The sequence below is a fragment of the Clytia hemisphaerica genome, unplaced genomic scaffold (genome assembly GCF_902728285.1).
Source record: "Clytia hemisphaerica strain Z4C2 unplaced genomic scaffold, Clytia hemisphaerica genome assembly, whole genome shotgun sequence".
NCBI classification, from domain to species: domain Eukaryota; kingdom Metazoa; phylum Cnidaria; class Hydrozoa; order Leptothecata; family Clytiidae; genus Clytia; species Clytia hemisphaerica.
Genome location: NW_027103432.1, coordinates 597065 through 622564, shown reverse-complemented (window position 1 = coordinate 622564; position 25500 = coordinate 597065). Strand labels below are relative to the sequence as shown.

The 25500-nt window shown below is 36.5% G+C and overlaps 2 protein-coding genes across 2 annotated transcripts; both read right to left on the bottom strand.

The window, feature by feature from the left end:
- Nucleotides 1-276: 276 nt before the first annotated feature.
- LOC136798068 (elongator complex protein 3) lies at nucleotides 277-25306 on the bottom strand. Its single transcript, XM_067054654.1, has 8 exons — nucleotides 25261-25306; nucleotides 4051-4333; nucleotides 3448-3806; nucleotides 3096-3257; nucleotides 2061-2472; nucleotides 1677-1779; nucleotides 852-1045; nucleotides 277-513 (listed from the first exon to the last, which is right to left on the bottom strand). The coding sequence occupies exons 2-8, from the start codon at nucleotides 4312-4314 to the stop codon at nucleotides 340-342; spliced, it is 1668 nt and encodes a 555-aa protein (XP_066910755.1). The 5' UTR covers nucleotides 4315-4333; nucleotides 25261-25306; the 3' UTR covers nucleotides 277-339.
- Nucleotides 17350-18646, bottom strand: LOC136798105 (uncharacterized). The gene is made up of 3 exons (XM_067054692.1): nucleotides 18642-18646; nucleotides 18377-18525; nucleotides 17350-17732 (listed from the first exon to the last, which is right to left on the bottom strand). Exons 1-3 carry the CDS (start codon nucleotides 18644-18646, stop codon nucleotides 17350-17352), a joined length of 537 nt encoding a protein of 178 aa, XP_066910793.1.
- Nucleotides 25307-25500: the final 194 nt, after the last annotated feature.

The following is a 25500-nucleotide window of genomic DNA, read 5'->3' as shown; positions in this document are numbered from 1 at the left end:
AAATAATGACTTTACACCCCCTAGCATAAAAGTCAAAACAGCGTCAATTTGGTGCCTGAATTACGTTTGACATGAACATTGAGAAGACTTTGTATGCCAAGCGGGCCAAAATCTCCGAGTTTCAGGCTTTGACTCCAAGATGAGAGAAGCCGAATAACTTATTAAGTGAATTTTATCTAATTGCGAACGAGATCGTAAATTTTCAAATTGTGTTAACTCGTTAATATAAGACTAGGAACTAATTTTAAGATCAATATTTTGACTTTCAGATAATTGTATTTTATTTTTGAGATATAAAAATATAGAAACAAAGAATTGAAAACTTTATTCCCGTGGCTATTAATCATCTTCAAAGTCAGTCAATTTTTTTGACATGTAAGGTCCATCGAGTTCATAGCCAAGTTTACGATAATAGTCACGAGTGCCTACGCCAGAAATGACAGCTATCTTGGTCGAAAAATGTTCCTCGCGGGCTATCCGGGCCGCTTCTTCCATTAGAAGTGTGCCAAAACCCTAAAAATTACAGAGAATAAATTACTCAATGCTATCGAATACTGATGTTAGAAAATTAGTGTTTAGACTGCGTGGATTTAATCGTTTTATTTATAAGAACAAGGTATATAATAACATCACGCTGATTTTACCAGTTTGATAAAAAGAGTACGAACCAGAGAATTAAAACCGACAAATTAAATAATACTAGAGTTTGAAAAATAATTAGCAGTGACGATTTGATAAAAAAAGGTTATCGAATAATACAACTTCCAATTCCTCCCCAGTCTTTAAGGTCAAAGTTGAAAAAAGACGCTTTTAAACTTTATGAAATCACTCAAAGCTAAATCTCAATTCACCTGATGTTGGAATTTGGTCGGATCACGTGATCTTACAGGAACGACACTCCCATAAACGTGCAACTCGCGTACGATGGAACATTGTTCACCTTTCAACTCCGGTCGGAATACTTCTTTCGAACATTTCCGTAATCGCAGTAAACCGACAAGAATGTCTTGCGCAGGATCTTCGTAAGACAAAAACGTCTCCCATCCTATGTGAAAAGGTGCGCTTACATTTGAGCTACGGTACAGGCAAATTTCCAGGTGTTTGAGCTGCTACCGTTTTTATTTCAAAGATTGAGTTTGAATTCAGTTCGAAGAACAAAATAATCAACCCAGGCTCTGTTTAATTAGTTGGGAACTATTAAAACACAAAGAATTAACCTCAGAATGGGCTTTTTCTGTTAATAAGGGCCTAGGACATCAAATTTTTGTCTTGATTCTCATGGCTCATGTACAAAATTAGGATCGAGTTTCAAAATTCAAGTAAAGATTGAGTTTCTGCCACCGTTATCCGGTAGCAGAAAAAGCCTGGAAATTTGTCTGACGGAGTTACACACAATTAGAGGAAAAAGTATGAGATTGTAGAATTTGAAATAACATTGAAAGTGGCAAAAGAGACAAATGCTTGTTTCTAGAACTCAATGTAACGAGTTTTCAAATAAAGAGCGAAGGGAAGTAAAATCGAAGCGAAAGCTCGTACCATTACGAGGATTCTCGCCTTCTTGATCGTGGCTGATGTTCAGAAAAACCAATAAATGTAATTGTTCATTCAGTTTAAAAATGCAAAAACAAAAATAGGAATTGGTTTTAAAGTCAAAACCAAATGAAATATATAACTACCTCCATTTGCAAAATAATCTCTTCGTATCAGTTCGATTTCATAAGGGCGAATATTTTTGTGAATTTCTTGTATTCCAACCTCACGGGTACGCACATCACGGCACTAAAGAGCAGAATAAAACTGATAGCCTGGAACAACCGGCACTCTGCCACAGTCTACAATATTCAGGTTTTGTGAGGGAATTTTAAAAATATTGTTGAAAGAGATCGCGTTTACTAATTTGAGTCAGATTGTACAAGAAAATTTTCTCGAACAATAAAATCAAATTTAGATTATTTATTACCAATTTTATCCAGTTTTCCCTTTAATAGTCCAACGAACCAAGAAAAGTAGGACCCAATTGGTAAATTAAATGAAAAGATGATAAAACATGATAAAAATACCTCAGTTCCAAAATCTTTCATCCTAGCAAGTGCCAACTCCCTTAAATTGCCGTGTTCAACACCCGAAGTGACCAGTGGCATTGGAATATCACGCTGTACACGGTAAATCCTGGTCCACGGTGGAACCAGAGCTAATATACGTGCTACAAGATCAATAAGCGTGTTCGGTGAGTAACTTTTATAGCGTCCAGTTTTCCACAACTCGTACAAACCAGTACCACGAATGACCAATGTGGGATAGATTTTTAGACCATCCGCTCGGAATGCCGGATTCTCAAAGAATTCGATAAACTGTTCAATGTCCCGTTCTAAGTCAACATTTGGGAGGTCAGGCATCATGTGTGCGATGACTTTGTAACCAGAATCTTTGCCCAAATGAAATGATTCACAAACTGCTTTTACTGTGTGACCTCTGGTGAGAGAAAAAAGAAAGAAAGAAGTTGAAATTGAATTTCGATGGAGTATTTTACATTTTCACAACTACCCCATACAGCTTTTGAACAAAATATTTGGTGGGAACGATCTGAGAAAGACAATTAAGATTTTGAAATGGTCAACGAAATGAATAACCGATCCTCTGTATCTGAAAACAAATAGAGCTTTTTTTCTGACACTTAAAAACACAGTGTAGGTCTTATAATAGACAATTCATTGAACACGCTTTAAACATTCCTTTCTAGAAACCAAGATCATGTGTAGTAGCTTTATATTTAATTTCCATTCAGTTAGTTCTTTTTTGAAAGCTATTTTGAAGCAGCGGAGCTTTGTAATGCATACTCTGGCCACCACTTTCCCACCTCCCACTACGCCAACTCTCCCCCTGGCTTTCAAAGTTTCTTCAAAGGGTATTATCGAGGTTAAGTATTTCAATTTCTGTTCAGTTAGTTTTTTTTAAGAAAGCTATTTTGAAGCAGGCGGAGCTTTGTAATGCATACTCTGGCCATCTCCCTCATTTTTCTACCTCCCCCACGCCGATTATCCGCCGATTATTATTAGGCTTACAGAGTTTCTTCAAAGGTTAATTGATTTTATCACCTGTTAGTATCACGTGCAACATCTTCGTAAACACTTTGAACACCGATTTCCAGTCTTGTACACCCATATTGAAGCATAGAACTCAAGTGACGTTTCAAGCAATAATCGGGTCGTGTTTCGATTGTAATCCCTATGCACTTTGTTTTGCTTTTCTCTGAATATCTGAAAATAGAATGAAAATTATTTGCTTCCACTATAATTTCTGCTTCTACGTGAAAAGTGGAGATGATAAACTAAACTAGCCTTGCGAATTCGATGAAGCTGTTACATTGAGTGCATACGAAATTAACAAACCTAGGATTTAAAAACAAAATTAGTTTAGTTCGAGTCAGCAACTTTATCAAAGACTTACCGGACAGCTTCTTCAACACTGCTACTTGTATGTCCGGACAGTGCATCGTGGAGATTCCGGATAAAATAATCACGATACTCTTCATCCAAAGCCATGAACGTTCCACCCATGACTATAAATTCCACTTTATCCACACTATGTCCTAAAGATTTTAATTGCTCCACACGGTGCCTCGTCTGTAAGAAGGGATTGTATCTAGCCCGGATGGCACGCATTGATGTTGGTTCATAGCCAGTGTACGACTGTGTTGAATATTCGAAATCAGAATCAGGACCACCAGGACAGTAGACGCAAATGTTTCCAGTCATATTGATGTGGGGGCACCTGTGTGGCTTACACATCACTGCTACCACTGCAATCTACATAAAGAAAATGTAATAAAAGGAAGTCCTAAAATGATTTTTTGTAGTTAGAAAATTCAAAACTTTATCATTCTTTTCTCCGACCAACTGTTTCGTTTGTAACATTGTCAAGTGAAGAAAACATCAATTTGAATATAATATAGGTACTGTTATTACTACGAAACATCAATGAAAGCCCCCAAAGTTAGCATTTATTTTCATACTTAGGAAATAGCTTTAAAAGTAAAGGATTTTGACTTACACCTGATGCAGTTCTGACTGGTTTTGCTTTCAATTTAGGAACCAAGACTTTACGATAATTAGCTGGAACTGCTGCAATGATATCAACAAGTCTTGGTTGAGTAGACAATCCATACTTCCTGGACACTGCATTCTTGAGTTTATTTAGATTGATGTCTTCTTTTCTCTCGTGAGCAGCTATCAACTGGCTTATGATGTCAGTAACAGTCATGACCATGAGCTCTGATCGTGACATTCCAGCATAAGCTGGATTTTTCTGCTTCATATTTTTGTATCTTTTTTATCTTTTAAGAAAATAACAATAAATAATTATGTATTTACCCCATAAACAAATCTATGGAGAAGGGAGGGCGGCGAAAGGTTGAATGAAAATGAAAACAGAAAAAGCTGGTCTAGACGCGACAAAGGAATAAAACTTTGTTCTAAATTACTGTTTATTACCGTTACCATTAGCATTATCATATCATGCTATGGTTTAAACTAAAATTACAATTATTTGAAATATATACATCGTGTTACATCGTGTTTTAAAATATATTCTTGCTGTTGATAGATTATTCACTAAAAGTGAAGGTCATAGTTCGTTATATGATGATAAAATCTTCTTAACCATCAAAACTAATTTTGTAGATCGTGTTCATAAGCGTTTTATTGAGAATTTCTTTGAAAATTTCAGTTTTTCTTGCTGTCGCCATCATTCTTGGTATAATCTTGAGCTTTATCTTGTATTAACCCAATTAATGAAGACATATTTGGCACAGCATAGTTTTGCGATAAAAAGACACCAAAGATTGTTCCAACTCCTAAGCCACTAAGGAGTGACACTGCCTTAGGTAAGTTGCCTGTCATCGGAGTCAGTTAACCATGTTAAATATTCTATACTTTTTTGTGTATCAACCTGTCTTTTTTAATGAGAAAAATCATTAAAAATAAAATCTTTCTGCCATCAAAATGTTTTGAAGACAATGAATGGTGTTGTGATGCATTTAAGGAAATCTATATATTAATAAGCTTATTGTTTAACACAGACTTCAATAATAAAAATCTCAGCCGTGGTTGAAAAACTAAAAATTTTGTTCCAGTAAATTTATTTTGAGTTCTGTTAATAATCGGCCTGAAAAAAGAACTACTCGCCCCGAACTGAAATTTCTTTACGTTTACATTGATTATCCGGACCGTACTGAAATCTCAGACCATGGCATGCAAACAATATGAAAATCTCAGTATGCCTTGTATCGAAAATCCATGTAAACAGGTCCTCAGTTTCAAAATTGACCGATTGAGCATAGCATAGCTTCAGCCAGATTTCTAGCTCCCCCCAACAAAGTAAAGTCCCCCCAACAAAGTAAAGTCCCCCCAACAAAGTAAAGTCCCCCCAAAAATTTAGCTCCCCCAAAAAATTGCCTTGTGCTAGGTCCAATTTTTGTTATGATATAAAAAGCGCTTAGTCAGCAAGATAAGCTAAAAACAAAAACATTGTTCTCCCGCCCCCATAGAGAGAAGTCAATAAAAAATATATGCGAGTACAGTACTGATAAATGAAAACTAAATTTTACTTGTATTAATATTTATGTTTACAAATCTTTTGCTTTTTTTATTTGATTTAATAGCAAGATAAGATATCTTTTGAAATTAGCTGAACAGCCCCCAGAGTCTCAGTCAGATCGTTTAGGCCCCCCAACAATCTAGGTCCCCCAAATATTTTGGTAATTTTAGCCCCCAGGCTCTTTAAAGGCCAAAATATTTATCCTTCTCACATTTCTCTTTTTTTATATGTATAAATTTTTGAGTCATTGATTCTTCAAATGACATCATCAAATTTTATTCATTAGTCAATAGTCATGCTTTCCATTTATTTATTATTTTTCACCGTTTGTATCCTATCAGGTAGAAATTGCCATGTAAATTCCTCCATTTCTTTTGTTTGACTTGATGATAGACTTTAAATATCAACTAAAATGTTGGTTGTTGCTCAATTTTTTTTACCATGGACAACTTTGACGATAGAGAGAATTAAGCTGCTTTGAATTATAATTTTCCGCAAAGAGGTAGAGACAGAGGAAGAGGTGAAAATAGAGGCACAGCACAAGGTGTGGGCAGAAGCAAAAAGGTGGAGGTAGAGGCAGAGGACGAGATGTCGGCAGAGGCAGAGGCAGAGGAAGTTGTGAAGGTAGGGACAGAGGAAGAGGTCAAGGTAGAGGTAAGGGACAGGGTGAAAGTAGCAGGCTTTGAAATAACATCAGAAATCCAAGGCGACCTTAAACTGAGGCAGAATCCCAACTAAGGTCTCAGAACGCCCAACGTGAGGAAACGAAGGGGTAATGTAAATGCAGACCAGCCTGCTGGATGGCATCAAAATGCTCATCAAAGAGCTCAACAGCGGCGGACTCGTATTCTAAGCATATCACGTACTGCTCAAATGGGAAAGTTGCGTTTCCCCCGTTGCAACCTTTTCCACCTCAAATTCACCAACTTTTTACAGGAGTTTCAAACCAAGCTAAGGCAATAGACCTTTTCGCCTTTGCGTCCGCCATATTGAATTGTATGCAAAAATTATGGTTGCCGAATTGCCGTGGTGAAATTCCTTTAGAAAGTATGCAAAACATATGCAAAAAGAAAGTATTAAATAAAAACTTACATGCATAATTGGCACTATATTAAAGTGTAATCTTGTAGAAGAAAGATTAAATTTGCTTCTCTTGAAAACTAAAAACAATTATATTCACTCATCTCTTAGAACAAGCACTTCAAAAGACCATAACATTAGACAGAATCTCAAACTGAAAAATCACCCGCGAAGGTAAAAAACAATCCTTATTCGGCTGACGGCAAATTATTCTCCTGGGAATAGAGCCGCCAAATGATCAAATCAAAACATTGATAAAGTGTGACGTCATAATTACTGCTTTCAGTTTGCGTGTTTTGAAAGTTTGATGTGTGTACTCCGTCTTCGTGGAATTTCTTAATGGCATGAAAACAGAATATGCAATGTCTTTAAGAACAAATTCCTAAAAGGCTTTTGTTGTTCTGTAAATATTTCCTTTTGGATTAAGAAATTCCATCTTTTATTGTTCTAATGATTATAATATTTATTTATAAGATGCTTTGTTGTCTTTTTAATCTTTGTGTAAACTTGCATATGTTTTGCATACATTCCAACTAAATCCAACCACGGCATTTTCGTTCCTGTATTTTTGCATACAATTCAATATGGCGGACGCAAAGGCGAAAAGGTCTATTACTTTTTTATTTTCTGGTTTACGGACATTATGAGGAAAAGTTTTGGACAGGAGGATGGAAAAAAAATTAAAATAAAATTGATGTTTTAAATTTTTTTTATTTCCTTTAAAAAAATCTGAAATCGGAGGAAATAATAAAATAAAATTTTATGAAATTTCCTAAAGTATTGATTTTTTAGATTTAAAGACAAAAGAATAAAGTGCAAGATGTTAATAGATAGAGTCTATGGATAAAAAACACTAAAAATAAACTGAAACATAAAAATGTACACATAAAGACTGATACGGAAATGTAAGACTGTCATAGGTTCCCATTTAGGGTTCACCCTTATTAGGGTTCCCACTTAGGTTCCCCCATCCCACTTTTCTGGTATGCCTATTTTTATACTCTTGAATTTTAACAATCACATAAAAGGACTTTAAATAAAAAGCAACGAAGATAAAATGAAGAAAATCCATTGTGTATACAAAGAGTTATATAATTTAGTTTCTTTTTTTGTGGATAGGGAAATTCCATGGGGAAGTTCCCCCTGACATTAAGATCAAAGTATCTTTAAAAGGGCAGAATAGGGCACAGCTGTGTTAGATCATTTAACCCACTCTCTCTTCTCTTCTTTTCTTTTGTTTTCCTGTTTAAGTAAAGGTTTTTTAATTTTTTTCTTCTTTTTTGAAGGTCGGAAGAGAAAAAGTAAATAAAAGTTTTTGAAATCTCTATTTTTTTTTTTGGCAGAATAGCGTTGGCGGATCCGTAAACCAATAAAGAAAAAAGTATTTGCCTAAGAAAATTTGGTAAAAAGTTTTCGAAAATCTAATAAAGCTCTACAAAGCCTCCTCTTCATGGCGTTGAACCGCATCTTAGACAGATTTTCTATCACTAGACTTTGGGATGCTGACATTACGATGGCTTGAGAGATCTTAATAAATAAAATCATTCTAAAGCAATCTACTTAATTGTGGTTGAAAATTGCAATGCAATGTTTCTCCTTAAATATATGAATCAAGGAAAAAAATATGACTTGTCAAAATATTTTTTAATAAAAAACTAAGAATATAATTTTCTGGCATTCTTTCATAAAACGAGTATCTTATAATCGTATGGCAGCTATCTTTATTCCGTTAGAGTTTTCTATATGTATAGTGATTCACTGGATTGGGACACGCAGCGTGCGACACTGCGCATACGGCTAGTTTCTTTATAAATTATAAAAATAATTACATTTATTACAGCCTTTTTGGAAATGCAAAAGTTGTTGAAGAACATTCTGGAAGGCCAGTCTAAGCTTCAACTCCTATATCAGGATTAGAAACTAGGCTAGTCTTACCTCTTTTATCTTTCCCTTTTTTAACAGCAATACAATGCTGACAAGTTGACACAACACATTGACAAGTAATCTCTGAGAGAAGTTTATATATATTGAAATCTGCAACAAAAACGAAAGTGGTCTCTTCTACTGATTGGTTCCCGGCGCTCCTTTGCAGCTGTTTATCAAATTTCCACCAATGAAATTACCACATTTCACACGACCCTTTTTTTGGCACCCGTGGTCTCTCAGTGCCTTGCACGGCGGGCGCCTGTAAAATCTCATCCTTCATATATTTGTTTTAATCTGTGATACTAAGGCTTAGGTTTTTTCTCATTTTCAAATTTCTGAAGAAAACGGGAATTAGATGCAAGAGTTAGATTGTCAACAAAAATCATTGAATAAAAGAAGAACTTTAAATCTTAAACATTTTCATTTTGAAGAATTGGTGCAAAAAAGTGAAACATGGAAAAGTTTTATTTTTCATTGGTTCAATCGAAATAGGGGATTTGGAAAACCTCCTATGCTTGTTTTTTTGCACAAACCCCTGTAACTATGGGCAAGCAACCCGTTGCTAAAATATTGGCTTGGAATCGAAAATGAAACCACTGAAAACGAAAGTAAAATTGGCCTGTTCTCCAAATCCTGTAGTCTTGATTTACAAGTTTTATTTAGTCTATAATACTGTCAGAAATTTCCCCCTGTCTAGAAATATTTTTTACCCCTTTTTTTGTTATAATAATTCAATTGGAAATGTAATTGGACTCTAGGTATAGGGAACTGGGCCCAAATTTCTAGGTACCAGAATTATTTGCCAGGAACCATGCAGTCTTTTTAAGTCTTTGCTGTCACATTGAATACAGTCGTTCTGTAACAGACTCTCATTCCTGTAATAAGATTCTCCTGACTGAGAGATTTTCCCCATGATAACGGACATGAAAGTTTCTTCTACAGGTATGGAAAATCTTACTTTTGTTTACTTACAGAGCTGCCTAACTTTCCAAAGCTCATTTCTAAACTACCCTAGTCAGAGTGTGTCAGACTTGGTGATGTTTAAAACTTTCATTCAAAGGCAAACATGTTTTCACCAATGCGTTTGCAACTAACCAGAGGAATGTAACGAGATGGAAAAACAGCTTCTTGAAAACAATGGAAAAACGGCTCGTCATATACCAGGTCTCTTGCCCTTAAGGGAGTTTATGTCGAGTAAATAGGTTTCTTTTGTTGTCGCTATAAAAAATCTGCATAATTAGCCTGTTGTGACAAAATTCTTTTGTTTCAAACCTGATTATGCCCAAACTTTTAGGGCTTATATTTTGGGTACACCTCTCCTATACGAAAAGGTACCTATATCTTCTTGCTCAGAATTTCCTAGCGATTCTATTGATATAACCGCATTATGACCGCATCATTATATGGAAAGCTAGAGCGCGAGAAAATTATAACTTTATCTTGATTTTACTCGACTTCTGACAGTTTTACAAGAACCAATTTAATATCGTTAAGAATTTCTTTTGCTATACATTCTGATACATTGCTCCTTATTCTTAAAAATTGAACTAGTAATCGGCAAAAAAGGAAAAACAAATTTTAATTTTTATCGTCAAATCATGTAGAAACCGTCCGATTTGTATGGCGAGCCGTCTTTTCTGGACTTTCATTTAATGACCTAATCAACGTTTTTACAATAGAATTTTCAATAGAAGTGATCGTTGAACTTTGAGTAATCAGAAAAGCTGTTTTTCCATCTCTTTACATTCCTCTGAACTAACATAGTATACATCTTTTTTAAGTCAAAATTATACTATCAGCTTAGAACCTTGGTTACCCCTTGGTCTTTTTCCGATAGAAAAGTGGCATAGTGGAATCTTTTTAATATTATGAGGCCGGGGGGGGGGGGAGATCTTAGCGGCCACCCACATATAGATTTTGCCCATGCTTAGCGTCATTCTGACCTAATTAAAAAAGCCACCCACCCCCTACCCCTTAGTGTCTTCATATTATAAAATACACCGAAAATCGATGAAAACCTTTTTCTTCCTTTCTCACTTCGTGTATTGACGTCCCACTGCCAGAGAAGTTGCTTACCCCTTCTGCTTGGTACATTTCACTTGTTTTGTTTGTAGTGGTTTTGGTATATGACTTTTACACAGATTGGTTCCCAGACCCGCATAAGTTATGACGCAGAAAAAAAGCCCCAAAGTCTTTTAACATAATGAGCATCTCCGGCAGGGGGGGGTCATGCAGTTATTATATAAACACTATGACAATTACTACCGTGGTGGTATATAAACCAAAATTTGGGAAAACAGTTACTCCACCAGTGGACTAACTGCAACATGGGTGGTGCCTAAGCCCAAAATTGTCGATTTTGGTAGGATATGGTGTACTAAGTGAGCACATTTTTCAATTTTTCACTTAAAATTTTAGGTTTTTAAAAATTCCGGAAGCAAAAAAATTCAAAACATTTTTTTCAAAAGTCAAAAAAAAATCACAAAATTTTTTCTTTAATCAAGGCATGAAAGATATTTAAAAAAACTTGGAAAATAATTGAGATATTTAACTCTTGAACGGTCACTAATAAGACGTACCCAGTAAAATGGTATCAAAAATGAGGAATTCAGTGAAAAAATTGCCAAATTTGGCATTTTTGGGGGTGGTCTACACCAATTTTGAGGGTAAAATCAGTTAGTACACTATGGAATAACTGCAAGGGTGGTTGTGTCTGTAGAAAATGTCCAAAATTGCAGTTACTCCACATAGTGTCAAGGAGTAACTGCAAGACCCCCCCCTGTCTCCGGCATTTTACTATACCGGTTTACATAGTTTGCACCCCCCCTTTTTAATAGGGGGGGATGCCAACTTTCTGGAGGGCCTTTGTAGGGGGGGGGGTACCGAGATCTGCCGAAAAAACTAGGGGGGATGGGAATGTAGGGGGGGATCAAATAAAAAAGGGGGGTTTGGAAATTTATCAAGATTAATGAAAAACGCTAGTTATATTCTGTCATTGTTGGCTCGTGACTATAATACTTCATACTCTTTCTTGTTGATAATTTTGCTGGTAGGTGGGAAAGCGAGTTTCCTTCGAAACGGATTTTCTGTAAAAAAAAAGGGGGGGATAAGATTTCATTACAAAAGGGGGGGATGGGTATATAGGGGGGATGAAATAAACCTAGGGGGGTTCATACCCCTCTGCAAACTATGGTTTATTCTCGATGCCGTGAAAAAGAGACAAATTCGACATGAGTGTATTTTGTTGAATCTTGACAAATGGAAAAGGCTGCTTCCAGAACAGTCCAGAAAAATAATAAGTATGAAAATTATAGTTTTCTGGAAATTTGATATCTCTAGTAGATTTTCTTATAGCGTCACTTGATCTAACCCGCAAGCGTAGGAAAAATTGATATGTGAGTAGTCTGGAGATCCATACTCTCTATTCAAACTTAGGGGTCACTCACATATTGACTTTTCCCACGTCTAACGCCAAATTGATGCTAATTTGAAACCCCCCCACACCCACCTCTTAACGTCAAAGTTTAAAAATTATCAAAAATGGACGAAACTTTAAATTTTCTCCTTCACTTTCATCATTGTTTCGTCAGCCATCTTTAATTTCGCTATGGCTTGCTCAGTTTACATTTAAAAAATAATGGAGATAATTTCTAAACTTTTTTTGGAAAGTTGCCGGGATTACTTATCTCTGTAATCATAATTAAAACAGAATAGCGACATTTCACAAAAAAAGATTGGCCATTGGTAAAATTCAAGGGCCGCACGGAACAAAAGGAACTTGAGACATAAACATTGGGCTGTTTGTTTTGGTTAAAATTGTTCTATAAAATAGCAAAGGGAACGAATACTTAGGTAAATAAAATATGGGAAGTAACTTTTGTCACAAAATAAACGTCTCAAAAATCGATATTTCTGGTGAAATTTTTTAGCGTCACAGATTCTAACCCCCACCCCTTTGCGTCAATAGATCTTTTTTTTAAAAGGCAGCCATGTTGAATAATTATGTACTCCTTCCAGCGTAAAAACAATGATACAGCCATGCATAATTTTTAAAATATGCATGATACAGTAATTATGCATGGCTGTATCATTGTTTTTATGCTGGAGTACATAATTATTCAACATTGCTGCCTCTTTAAAAAAAGGTCTATTTGATGTAAGTCGTAGGAAGAATCAATATGTGAGTGACCCCTTACACTGCACATAAGCAGTAAAAAATCCCATCAGAGCAGAAGCTACTCATTGAGAGTATTGGATCAGGTGCAGTTAGCGTGGTCACTGGTTGGATTCTTTTGTAGTGGAGAGCACTGTTAAAGAATATAACCTAATGTCGTTTAAGCTAATAATGTTATAAAATACAGACCAGAAAGTATTTCACTGTTAAACAGTCCAACCTAGTCCACTGTTAAACAATCCAACCTATAGTCATGTCCGGTCCACTGTTAAACAATCTGACCTAGTCCACTGTTAAACAATCCAACCTAGTCCACTGTTTAACAATCCAACCTAGTCCGCTGTTAAACAATCCAACCTATAGTCATGTCCGGTCCACTGTTAAACAATCCAACTTAGTCCACTGTTTAACAATCCAACCTAGTCCACTGTTAAACAATCCAACCTATAGTCATGTCCAGTTCACTGTTAAACAATCTGACCTAGTCCACTGTTAAACAATCCTACCTAGTCCACTGTTTAACAATCCAACCTAGTTCACTGTTTAACAATCCAACCTATCCATGTCCGGTCCACTGTTAAACAATTTGACCTAGTCCACTGTTAAACAATCCAACCTAGTCCACTGTTTAACAATCCAACCTAGTCCACTGTTAAACAATCCAACCTAGTCCACTGTTTAACAATTCAACCTAGTCCACTGTTAAACAATCCAACCTAGTCGACTGTTTAACAATCCAACCTAGTCCACTGTTTAACAATCCTACCTAGTCCACTGTTTAACAATCCAGCCTAGTCCACTGTTAAACAATCCAACCTAGTCCACTGTTTAACAATCCAACCTAGTTCACTGTTTAACAATCCAACCTATCCATGTCCGGTTCACTGTTAAACAATCCAACCTAGTCCACTGTTTAACAATTCAACCTAGTCCACTGTTTAACAATCCAACCTAGTCCACTGATAAACAATCCAATCTATCCATGTCCGGTCCACTGTTAAACAATTTGACCTAGTCCACTGATAAACAATCCAACCTAGTCCCATCCCTTCCCAAGGAGAACTATTGTTCGTTTTAAAAATCGAAAAATCTGTGGAGCTCTTTTACGCTCCAGCAAAGAATTTCATAAAACAGCAATACAGGAAAAAGCTATCTTATCAGACAAAAATTTTCATAAACAGCAACTTGAGTAACTATAATCGTTTATTATGGGGGAAATCAAAAGAATTGTCGAAGGATAATCAAATTCATAAGTTTTGGTCGTTCAATGGAAACGTTTATATAAAGATTAATGAAAACTCGGGTAAGCTATGGCATGTCTTAAATTTACCATAATTTTTAGATTGCATTAGTCGACAGAAAATGACCAAACAAATGACTGAACATGAAGGGTATTATGATGTAGTTTCTAACCTGATGTGTAACCTAATTTTTTTTCGCTGATTTTAGCGAAAAACCGCAAAAACTGATTATTACGTAATAATCGATGACGTCATCAAAACTAAAAATTGAATTTCTCAAGAATGGTTTATCCAATTGTCTTCAAACTTTCACCAAAGATGTATCTTACTAAAGTCGATCATTTGAAAAAAATTTTTTTCGAAATTTTGATGACGTCAGGAGAAATTAGTGAAAAACGAAAAATCCTATTTTCTACTGACGTCATCAAAAAAATCTTTTTTCAAATGATGGACTTTAGTAAGATACATCTTTGGTGAAAGTTTGAAGACAATTGGATAAACCATTCTTGAGAAATTCAATTTTTAGTTTTGATGACGTCATCGATTATTACGTAATAATCAGTTTTTGCGGTTTTTCGCGAAAATCAGCGAAAAAACAATTAGGTTACACATCAGGTTAGAAACTACATCATAGTACCCTTCATGTTCAGTCATTTGTTTGGTCATTTTCTGTCAACTAATGCGATCTAAAAATTATGGTAATTTTCAGTTTTTTAGACATGCCATAACTTACCCGAGAATGAAAATCCCCAACAATCCTTTAAGGATTGGCCATATTAATGACCTTATTTCGAAATTTCCAATCTGTGGCTGCGTTTAGACCAACTGGCATTTGTAATTTGGCATTTGCTCATGAGGGATTCGATTTTAATAGCTTTTCCATTGTATTTTCTGTCATGGCATTTAAGAAATCGTCTTTTAGAGTCATTACTGAAAAGGTGATTCCCTCAAGTTCAAATTTGACAGATCAAACAATGAAAAACATGGAATTTCTCAAAAACTTTTTCTCCCTGTTTTGGTTCCTTTGTTTGATTCGAAATGCCAGAAAAGGGGATTCCTTTGCTCAAAATGGCATTTCAAATGCCAACGAAATGCCAACACGCTGGCATCATTAGGCATTTGACAAACCGAACAATTGCGCGGAACAATAGAATTCAAAAGAATACTGCAAGCAATTACAAATGCCAGGCTGGTCTAAACGCAGCCATTCTCAATAATGTTTGACATTTGATTTCAATATTGATGGTTTTATGTGTAAGGCTTGGGGTATGTTTTGTTTCTTTTCGTTCGTAAGACTTAGGGTAATTCTTATATTTTCCGTAAGTCTATCCTTGTGTTTAATTTTTTTGTTTTTTTTCTTAACATTTTTTTGGTTGTTCTATACCTATGCAGAAGCCTGTTCCATATGCGCTAGAAAATTAAAAATCGAAAATTCTAACTACTGTCCTAGGTGCAAAAGACGATCCCATGCTAAGTGTAACGGCATAGAAGCAAAATTCATTAAAAATATCTGCCTCTGCAAAACTTGCAGAATTGACGCATTACCTAATTTTGATTCTGATGATGAATTACCTGCTGGTAAAGACATAAGTTACTTAAAATCATATTTTGAGCATTTGAATTCTATCTCGAATACTTTTTCTAACATTGATTCGCAAAAAGACGACCAGATTAACGAGTATGACTATAATGACCACGTGATTAATTTTAACTGTAAATATTACAGTACTCAGGAATTTACCTATCTTCCTCTCAACAAAATTCACTCTCTTGTTTTCATCTTAACATACGTTCTCTAGATAAACACCATGACAATCTCATGACAATATTATTCTCTTGGTTTGATTGGTGGATTCTTTGCAACATTAGGTAATGTTTTTGTCATGTTTGTATCGAAAATCTCGTGCTTACGTAGTTGGTGGTTTGGTCTCTACCGAGAGGAATGTTAGAATTCCAGGGATTATCTTTTTTTCTCACGATTGGTCGAATCGTTCGTTAAACGTTTGCTTTCAGAGTTCATTCCAAATTTTGATTGGTGAATTTACAAAGCTATTTGATTGGTTGTATATTTGAAGAATAGAAGGCAGCTATCGTTGTTGTTAGCTACGGCGTTATGATTGGATAACTTTTATTGATAGAAGTTAACTTTAGAATAAATATGCTATTTACATTTAGTAAAGGATGTACTCGTGACAAAACCTATAGCCAAGCAAGCTAACATCGATCTTAAACTTCTATTGCATTGGTTGAATGCAATCAAGATATCTCTGAATGCTAACAAAACTGAGCTTATTATCTTTAGACCTATTAGAAAGAAAATAAACTACGATCTAAAAATAAAAATCAACGGACACAGACTCAGACCTAGTAACTTTGTGAAATATTTTGCTGTATACATCGATGAACATCTAAACTGGAAGCACCACATTGATTTTGTTTGCAACAAATTAAAACGTGCGAATGGTGCACTGAGTAAACTTCGGCATTATGTCGACAAGAAAACGTTTTTAGCATTATATTATTCTTTATTTCACTCTGGGGAAAACGCCAATCTGTTCACGCCCGTCGAATTCTAACACTACAAAAGCAAGCTCTCCGAATTATGACATTTTCCGATTTTCGAGCACATTCCTCACCTCTCTTCTTGGATCATACTTTTTTGACTTCGTAAAATACCTAAATATTCTTTTTATTTACAAAATCTTTAATCGAATGTTACCACCTCTTCTGCAAGAACACTTCATTTTGACTCGTCTTGATGATGTTGAGCGTCATGAAGTCATGCGATGTAAATCTGGTCTGTTAAAACTTCCCGAGGTCTCCACAGTAACTTATGGCAATTACTCAGTACTATATCAATCCATTTTATCTTGGAATGAACTTCAGAAATTCTTGACCTTTGATGATATGTCAACCTTATAATTGGATCGTCTTAGGGACTTAATTAAATTATATTACCTGTCGCAATATTTCTAATTATTTTTATCAAATTACCTATTCTAGCCATAGATTCATTTATATCTTACATTAACATAGGTACTTATTTTTATAAAAATTTCTGTGTATTTATTTCTTGTAACTTAACAATTTTGCGACCACCTCCTTAGTTTAGATTTTTTTCTATGAGTGTGGTCGCTAGTCTTGTTATAGACAAATAAATAAACACTACTACTACTAGTTTCATTCCTGGTCACTGGGCTTTTAAAGAAAGAAGAGACTCTCAGCTATCCAACGAGCTATAAAAAAAACTCTAAATCTTTCTGGTTCAGGAGGTATTGGCATTTATACTTATACTTGGTGGAAATACAGTACATAGTGTGATTTGCGTTGTTACTAAAAGAGGTAACGAGTGGTAACGAAGTGGTAACGAAGTGGTAACGAGGTGGTAACGAGGTAACCAGTTAAAAGCGGTGGCCCTAAGGGCTCTAATTTTGAATAACTCGATTCTGGTGAATGTAGAGCAGGACTTAATGTTTCTAGTGAATGTGATAGTGGAGTCGATGGTCCTGTTGAATGTGCAGCAGGGGTTGGTGGTTCTGGTGAATGTGCAGCTAAATATGGTGGTTTTGATGATTGTGCAGCAGGAGTTGGTGGTTCTGGTGAATGTGATAGTGGAGTTGGTGGTCCTTGTGATTCTGCAGCAGGACATGATTGTTCTGTTGATTCTGCGACATGAACTGGTGACTTTGCAACAGAACCTTGTTGTTCTGGTGATTCTGCAACAAAACCTAAAGCATCTGGTTATTCTGAAGCAGCAACTTGTGATTATGGTGATTATGCAGCAGGGACTGGTTGTTCTGGTGGTTATGCAACAGATCTTTGTGGTTATAAAGGTTCTACAGAAATACATGTTGGTTCTGATGCTTCTTAGCACAAAACTGTTAGTTTTGGTAGATCTACATCAGGACTTGGGATGGATGGATTATCGTGAATTTCGAATATATTGTATTCAGGTGTTTGACAGTTTTCTATAGGGCTAGAATTGTGATAAATGCTATCTAAAGACATTAACAACTGTCAGTGTTTGACTTATTTTGCCAGATACCTAATATTAGTAATAATGTGTTGGCTTATAGGTTTGGACTATAAGCTCCACCATTACATCCACAAGAAACTCAAACTCCTGCTCCACAATCATATGCACCAGAACCACCAAATCCACCATCAAATTCATCAGTAACTCCAACTTCATCAGCAACTCAAACTCCAACATTGCATTCAACAGAACCATCAACTCCACCATCACATTCACCAGTACCAGTATATTCACCAGAACCATCAACTCCTGCCTAACATTCACCAGAAACACCAATCCCTGCTGCTAATTCAACAGAATCACCGACTCCTTATGCACATTCACCAGAACCACCAACTCCATGATCACATTCACCAGAACCACCAACTCCTGCTGCACAATCATCAAAACCACCAACTTCAGCTGCACATTCACCAGAACCACCAACCCCTGCTGCACATTCAACAGGAACACCAACTCCACTATCACATTCACTAGAAACATTAAGTCCTGCTCTACATTCACCAGTATCGAGTTATTCAAAATTAGAGCCTTTAGGGCCACCGTTTTTAACTGGTTACCTCGTTACCACCTCGTTACCACTCGTTACCACATCGTTACCACTCGTTACCTCTTTTAGTTGCCTTTTTTGCTACAATGAGCTAGGAAAATATGAAAATGTCAATACTTCCTGAACCAGAAAGATTTAGAGTTTTTTTATAGCACGTTGGATAGCTGAGAGTCTCTTCTTTCTTTAACAGCCCAGTGACCAGGAATGAAACTAGGTTAGGTTGTCTACTCGTGACAAGGGATAGGACTAGGTTGGATTGTTAAACAGTGGACTAGGTTGGATTGTTAAACAGTGGACTAGGTTGGATTGTTTAACAGTGGACTAGGTCAGATTGTTTAACAGTGAACCGGACATGGCTAGGTTGGACTGTTAAACAGTGGACTAGGTAGGATTGTTTAATAGTGGACTAGGTCAGATTGTTTAACAGTGAACCGGACATGGCTTAGGTGGATTGTTAAACAGTGGACTAGGTAGGATTGTTTAACAGTGGACTAGGTCAGATTGTTTAACAGTGAACCGGACATGACTATAGGTTAAATTGTTCAACAGTGGACTAGGTAGGATTGTTTACAGTGGGACTAGGTCAAATTTGTTTAACAGGGACCGGACACGACTATAGGTTGGATTGTTAACAGTGGACTAGGTAGGATTGTTAAACAGTGGACTAGGTTGGATTGTTTAAACAGTGGACTAGGCTGGATTGGTAACAGTGGACTAGGTTGGATTCTTAAACAGTGGACTAGGTTGGATTGTTAAACAGTCGACTAGGTTGGATTGTTTAACAGTGGACTAGGTTGAATTGTTAAACAGTGGACTAGGTTGGATTGTTTAACAGTAAACCGGACATGGCTAGGTTGGATTGTTAAACAGTGGACTAGGTAGGATTGTTTAACAGTGGACTAGGTCAGATTGTTTAACAGTGAACCGGACATGACTATAGGTTAAATTGTTAAACAGTGGACTAGGTAGGATTGTTTAACAGTGGGACTAGGTCAAATTGTTTAACAGTGGACCGGACACGACTATAGGTTGGATTGTTAAACAGTGGACTAGGTAGGATTGTTAAACAGTGGACTAGGTTGGATTGTTAAACAGTGGACTAGGCTGGATTGGTAAACAGTGGACTAGGTTGGATTCTTAAACAGTGGACTAGGTTGGATTGTTAAACAGTCGACTAGGTTGGATTGTTTAACAGTGGACTAGGTTGAATTGTTAAACAGTGGACTAGGTTGGATTGTTTAACAGTAAACCGGACATGGCTAGGTTGGATTGTTTAACAGTGGACTAGGTAGGATTGTTTAACAGTGGACTAGGTCAGATTGTTTAACAGTGAACCGGACATGACTATAGGTTAAATTGTTAAACAGTGGACTAGGTAGGATTGATTAACAGTGGACTAGGTCAAATTGTTTAACAGTGGACTAGGTTGGATTGTTAAACAGTGGACTAGGTTGGATTGTTAAACAGTGACTAGGTTGGATTGTTTTAACGTGGACTAGGTCAGATTGTTTAACAGTGAACCGGACATGGCTAGGTTGGACTGTTAAACAGTGGACTAGGTAGGATTGTTTAATAGTGGACTAGGTCAGATTGTTTAACAGTGAACCGGACATGGCTAGGTTGGACTGTTAAACAGTGGACTAGGTAGGATTGTTTAACAGTGGACTAGGTCAAATTGTTTAACAGTGGACTAGGTTGGATTGTTAAACAGTGGACTAGGTTGGATTGTTAAACAGTGGACTAGGTTGGATTGTTAAACAGTGGACTAGGTTGGATTGTTTAACAGTGGACTAGGTCAGATTGTTTAAAAGTGAACCGGACATGGCTAGGTTGGACTGTTAAACAGTGGACTAGGTAGGATTGTTTAATAGTGGACTAGGTCAGATTGTTTAACAGTGAACCGGACATGGCTAGGTTGGACTGTTAAACAGTGGACTAGGTAGGATTGTTTAACAGTGGACTAGGTTGGATTATTTAACAGTGAACCGGACATGACTAGGTTGGATTGTTAAACAGTGGACTAGGTTGGATTGTTAAACAGTGGACTAGGTTGGATTGTTAAACAGTGGACTAGGTTGGATTGTTAAACAGTGGACTAGGTTGGATTGTTAAACAGTGGACTAGGTTGGATTGTTTAACAGTGGACTAGGTCAGATTGTTTAACAGTGAACCGGACATGGCTAGGTTGGACTGTTTAACAGTGAAATACTTTCTGGTCTGTATTTTATAACATTATTAGGTTAAACGACATTAGGTTATATTCTTTAACAGTGCTCTCCACTATTAAAGAATCCAACCAGTGACCACGCTAACTGCACCTGATCCAGAGTATTTTTGACCCAGTTTGAATTTGTTTACATTTGATTTGAATTTTGTGCCTAAAAAGCTGTTGATAAGATAGGGTTAGCCAATCAGGTTCATGCAATTCCAATCAAATCAATAATATTACGTGATTTCAAAAATTGTTTAAAAGGCCAATAAAATTCTACAACCGCAGATTTGGCATCTACAAAAATACCTGGCTACTCTGTTGGACGTGGCTTCTTCATAAAGACGAAAGACAGATCTGGACTCATTTCGTACTTTCCAGTCTCTTATTCGTAGTTTTTCTGACTTTCTGGATCTTTGTGAGTTATTTTCTATGTACCAACTTACTGAATGACAGTCAGTGCAAATACCTCTATTTAAAGCATGTTAAAAGATCACAATAACGACTTTCTTTTTTCTACAGAAACCAAACGAATGAGAGCAAGTCATTAAAACTAAAAGTCAGCGCTCAGTGGTTGTGACGTAATTATGGTAATTTTAACAGTTTCTTGTTTCTACGTCATTTTTTAGACCTCTTATTAGGAGAACGTGTCATTCTATAAGGAATTTTATAACACTTCATGGCAGATTACAAAGACAATTAGAAAACGAAAGCTTCTACGTTTTTCATTTTCGCATTTATGGGGAAGAATGAAATTTTCAGAAGATGCTTTATTCGATATGAGGATTCCCATATCCGTAAAATCGCGATTCCCCATGGTTGCGAAATGGTGGCTATGGATAATTCCTTTGTTCTTTTGCTATTTTCTATTGTTCTATGTGACGTAAAGACACTTCACAAATCAATGTACTTGCACTAACTGAATGACTTAACGACAGATCGCCACCGGTGGGATTCGAACCCACTAAATGCAAAGTTGCGATATTTTGAAACCCATTGCCTTATCCACTGCGCCACGGATTCATGCCAGGAATGTGTTTCTGACGGCTATTTATATTGTACAAACTGCAGACCAGACTGTATTAAGAGAAAATCACAAAAGAGTGCTTGTTTCGAGCTCCAACTCTAACCCTAACTGATAATAACCCAATTCCTAGCCAATCTGATACGTAACCACACCCAAACCACACTCATACCCAACCCTACCAGGTCGCCCGCAGGTCCTGACACTATTCCCGCATGCCGGATCCAAAAAATAGAACGACCCTGCCGATTCCCCAGACAATCCGGGGATTTCTTGTAAATGTCAGGGGATTTTAACATTTATTTTGAAACTTAGTGCCCCGGACGCCCCGGACTTGGTGTATTGTTTGCGCTACGCACGTAAAGATAGTGAAATATGCCTTACTGGCACTGTGATGTGCCGTACTGGCTATGTGGTGTGCCGTACTGGCTGCGCGACGTACTCTAACGGCCGCGCAGCGTGTATACCTGATCGTGCAGTACATTTAGATGGTCGCGCAGCGTGGTGTCCTAGTAGGTTGGTTCCCCCCCCTAGAAAATGGAAAAAAATCCCTCTCCCCCCCTTTTAAAATCCCCCCTGAGATTTGAAAAAATATTCCCCCCCCCCCTAGAAATTTTTTTTTTCAATTTTTTTTCAATTTTTTTTCAATTTTTTTTCATGTTATCCCTGCCTAAATCCGATGGGGTCTTTCAAAGATACAAACTAAAATGAAAACAAATCTTTCGCTGTGACACAATGAAGATACCAAAGTGTCAAACTGAAAGATTTGATACACTGAACTAAATGAACCAAAATAACAATAATTGCTTCATTATACAAAACATAATTTTTTATTACAAAATTGTTAATGTTTTAAACACGAGCAACAGCAACAGATTCAGAATAATAGAGGTAATTATTTTTACAACTCACACTTTTTTATCACATTTAATTGACATCTTGACATTATAGTCAAAAGATGTTTTGTTTCGAGATTTCTTGCAATAGTTTATTGTTCAACTTGGAGAGGGAATGTTTGTAAACATAGAATTTTTTTTCATGGCAGTTATTTGGGGGGTTGGATTTAGGCAAGGCTGTCGGATTTAGGACCACTCACGGTATACAATGAAAAATTGAAAAAAAAGTTTCCACAGAGTGAAATGAAAAGTTAAAAATGAACTGCTAGTGAAAGATAACTTCTAATCAATTTATTTACAAAGCGATAGGCCACACCAGAAAGATTTCCACAGTAGAAAAAAATAATGTCCCCAGATTTTTTCTCCCCCCTAGACTTTTTGGGGCCATTTTTTCTCCCCCCCTTTTGATTACCCCCCCTAGATTTTTGAAAACCATTTTGCCCCCCCCCCTTTTCCTATTTTCTGAGAAAAAAAATTCCCCCCCCCCTTTTAAAAGGGGAGGGGGGAGGACACTATTACATGTCCGGGGAAATATAGTTTTTTTTTCGATCCCCAGACATTTACCCTGGATTGTCCGGGGAATTGGCAGGGTCGTAAAATAGATACATGTCTTTTGTCTTTATGAAGAAGCCTTGCCTTCACCTACTCTGTTATGTCTATATTATTATTATTCATTTTTACTAAATGCTATACTTCTAAATCACACAAACAGAGTAGACGGGTCTCCCAGCTAATGGGCCATTCCAGTTTTTATTCGCTACCCCCCAATGGACGACATGGAATTTCCGTAGCAAATTGCTTTCAAGAAAGTCCGGAATTTCCGTAACAAATTTACAAAAAATTACAAAATGGAATTCCGATACTTTCTCTTTTTCAAGTCTGCCTGGAATTCTGTGCCAAAATTTATTTAAAAATTGATGTCATCCATTAGGGGGTAATGTTTTTTTTCTCGAATGGCCCATAATGTGAGGGACCCCTTTTTTTATCCAGCAAAATGATAGAGGTCTGTTGGAAAATTGTCATATTTTTCATTGTATAAAACATTACAAAGGCAAATTATTTTCGTTATTTGGAAAGACAGAAGGTTCAAGGTTTACTTTATTTAGCCTGGATTTTAAAGATTTAAATTTCAGAAAGAAGTTTTACCTCGTCATCATAGACCTTTTCGCCTTTCCATCCGCCATATTGAATTGTATGCAAAAGTTATGGTGGCCGAATTGCCGTGGTGAAATTCCCTTAGAAAGTATGCAAAACATATGCAAAAAGAAAGTATTAATATAAAACTTACATGCATAATTGGCATTATATTAAAGTGTAATCTTGTAGAAGAAAGATTAAATTTGCTTTTCTTGAAAACTAAAAACAATTATATTCACTCATCTCTTAGAACAAGCACTTCAAAAGACCATAACATTAGACAGAAACTCAAACTGAAAAATCACCCGCGAAGGTAAAAAAACCGATGGCTAAATCTTCATGATGCACCGGCCTTGCAAGTACACCGCGCGGGTACGCGCGGGCAAAATATTGTGCGCGTAAGCGCACAGGCGAGCGCAGCGTTTTGTTAGGGATAGGCAGCAGGCTGGCGAAGCCAGCCTGCTGCTCATCCCTAACATGCACCCAGACGGCTGTGCACCCTCCCAGTGGTGCACCCGTGCGTGTGTGGGGTCTTCCTGGAGGAATGGTGATCATAACAGTTTAGCCTAACTCGTGAGGTCTGTTCACCCGTACATACTATATATGTCACTCTATAAATAACCTTGAATTTCGGAAAATTAGCAGCCGCCGTAGCCCAGTGGTATAAACTACGTGTTTCGTAATCGGAATCATGTAGGTTCGAACCGGGGTAAAGTATTGAAAAGTTTCAAAAAATTTTCTAAGTCCCCGTGCTTGTCGGTGCATCATGAAGATTTAGCCATAGGTGTAAAAAACAATCCTTATTCGGCTGACGGCAAATTATTCTCCTGGGAATAGAGCCGCCAAATGATCAAATCAAAACCTTGATAAAGTGTGACGTCATAATTACTGCTTTCAATTTGCGTGTTTTGAAAGTTTGATATATGTACTCCGTCTTCGTGGAATTTTTTAATGGCATGAGAACAGAATATGCAATGTCTTTAAGAACAAATTCCTAAAAGGCTTTTGTTGTTCTGTAAATATTTCTTTTTGGATTAAGAAATTCCATCTTTTATTGTTCTAATGATTATAATATTTCTTTATAAGATGCTTTGTTGTCTTTTTAATCTTTGTGTAAACTTGCATATGTTTTGCATACATTCCAACTAAATCCAACCACGGCATTTTCATTCCTGTATTTTTGCATACAATTCAAGATGGCGGACGGAAAGGCGAAAAGGTCTATTTTGAAATTTGGTTTGGTTGGAATCTTGGGTCTCCCCCTAGTCTAGAAAATGAAAGTGTTATAAACCCATGTTTCCAAGACTTTCTAGTTATTGTTAGAGTCCAATTTTCAATACTTCCTGAGTGCTAAAGGTCTATTCCAAAAGGAAATAAAGTGAATGTACTTACCCAATTTTTCCGACTATTTCACATTTTCATATTTTCACGGACGCCATTTTTAATCCGATTAATCCGATCGAATATTTTCTTGAATCCAGTTTTGAATCGGGAAACTAATATTATTTAGCCTGTTTCTTCCATGAAATAAATATTTTCCTCATTTGTTCAGGCTAGTTCGAAAACAAACCCATGTGCTTGAAAATTTTTGCAATGAATGAAAGAAGATGCGAACAGTTCAGTGAATACATT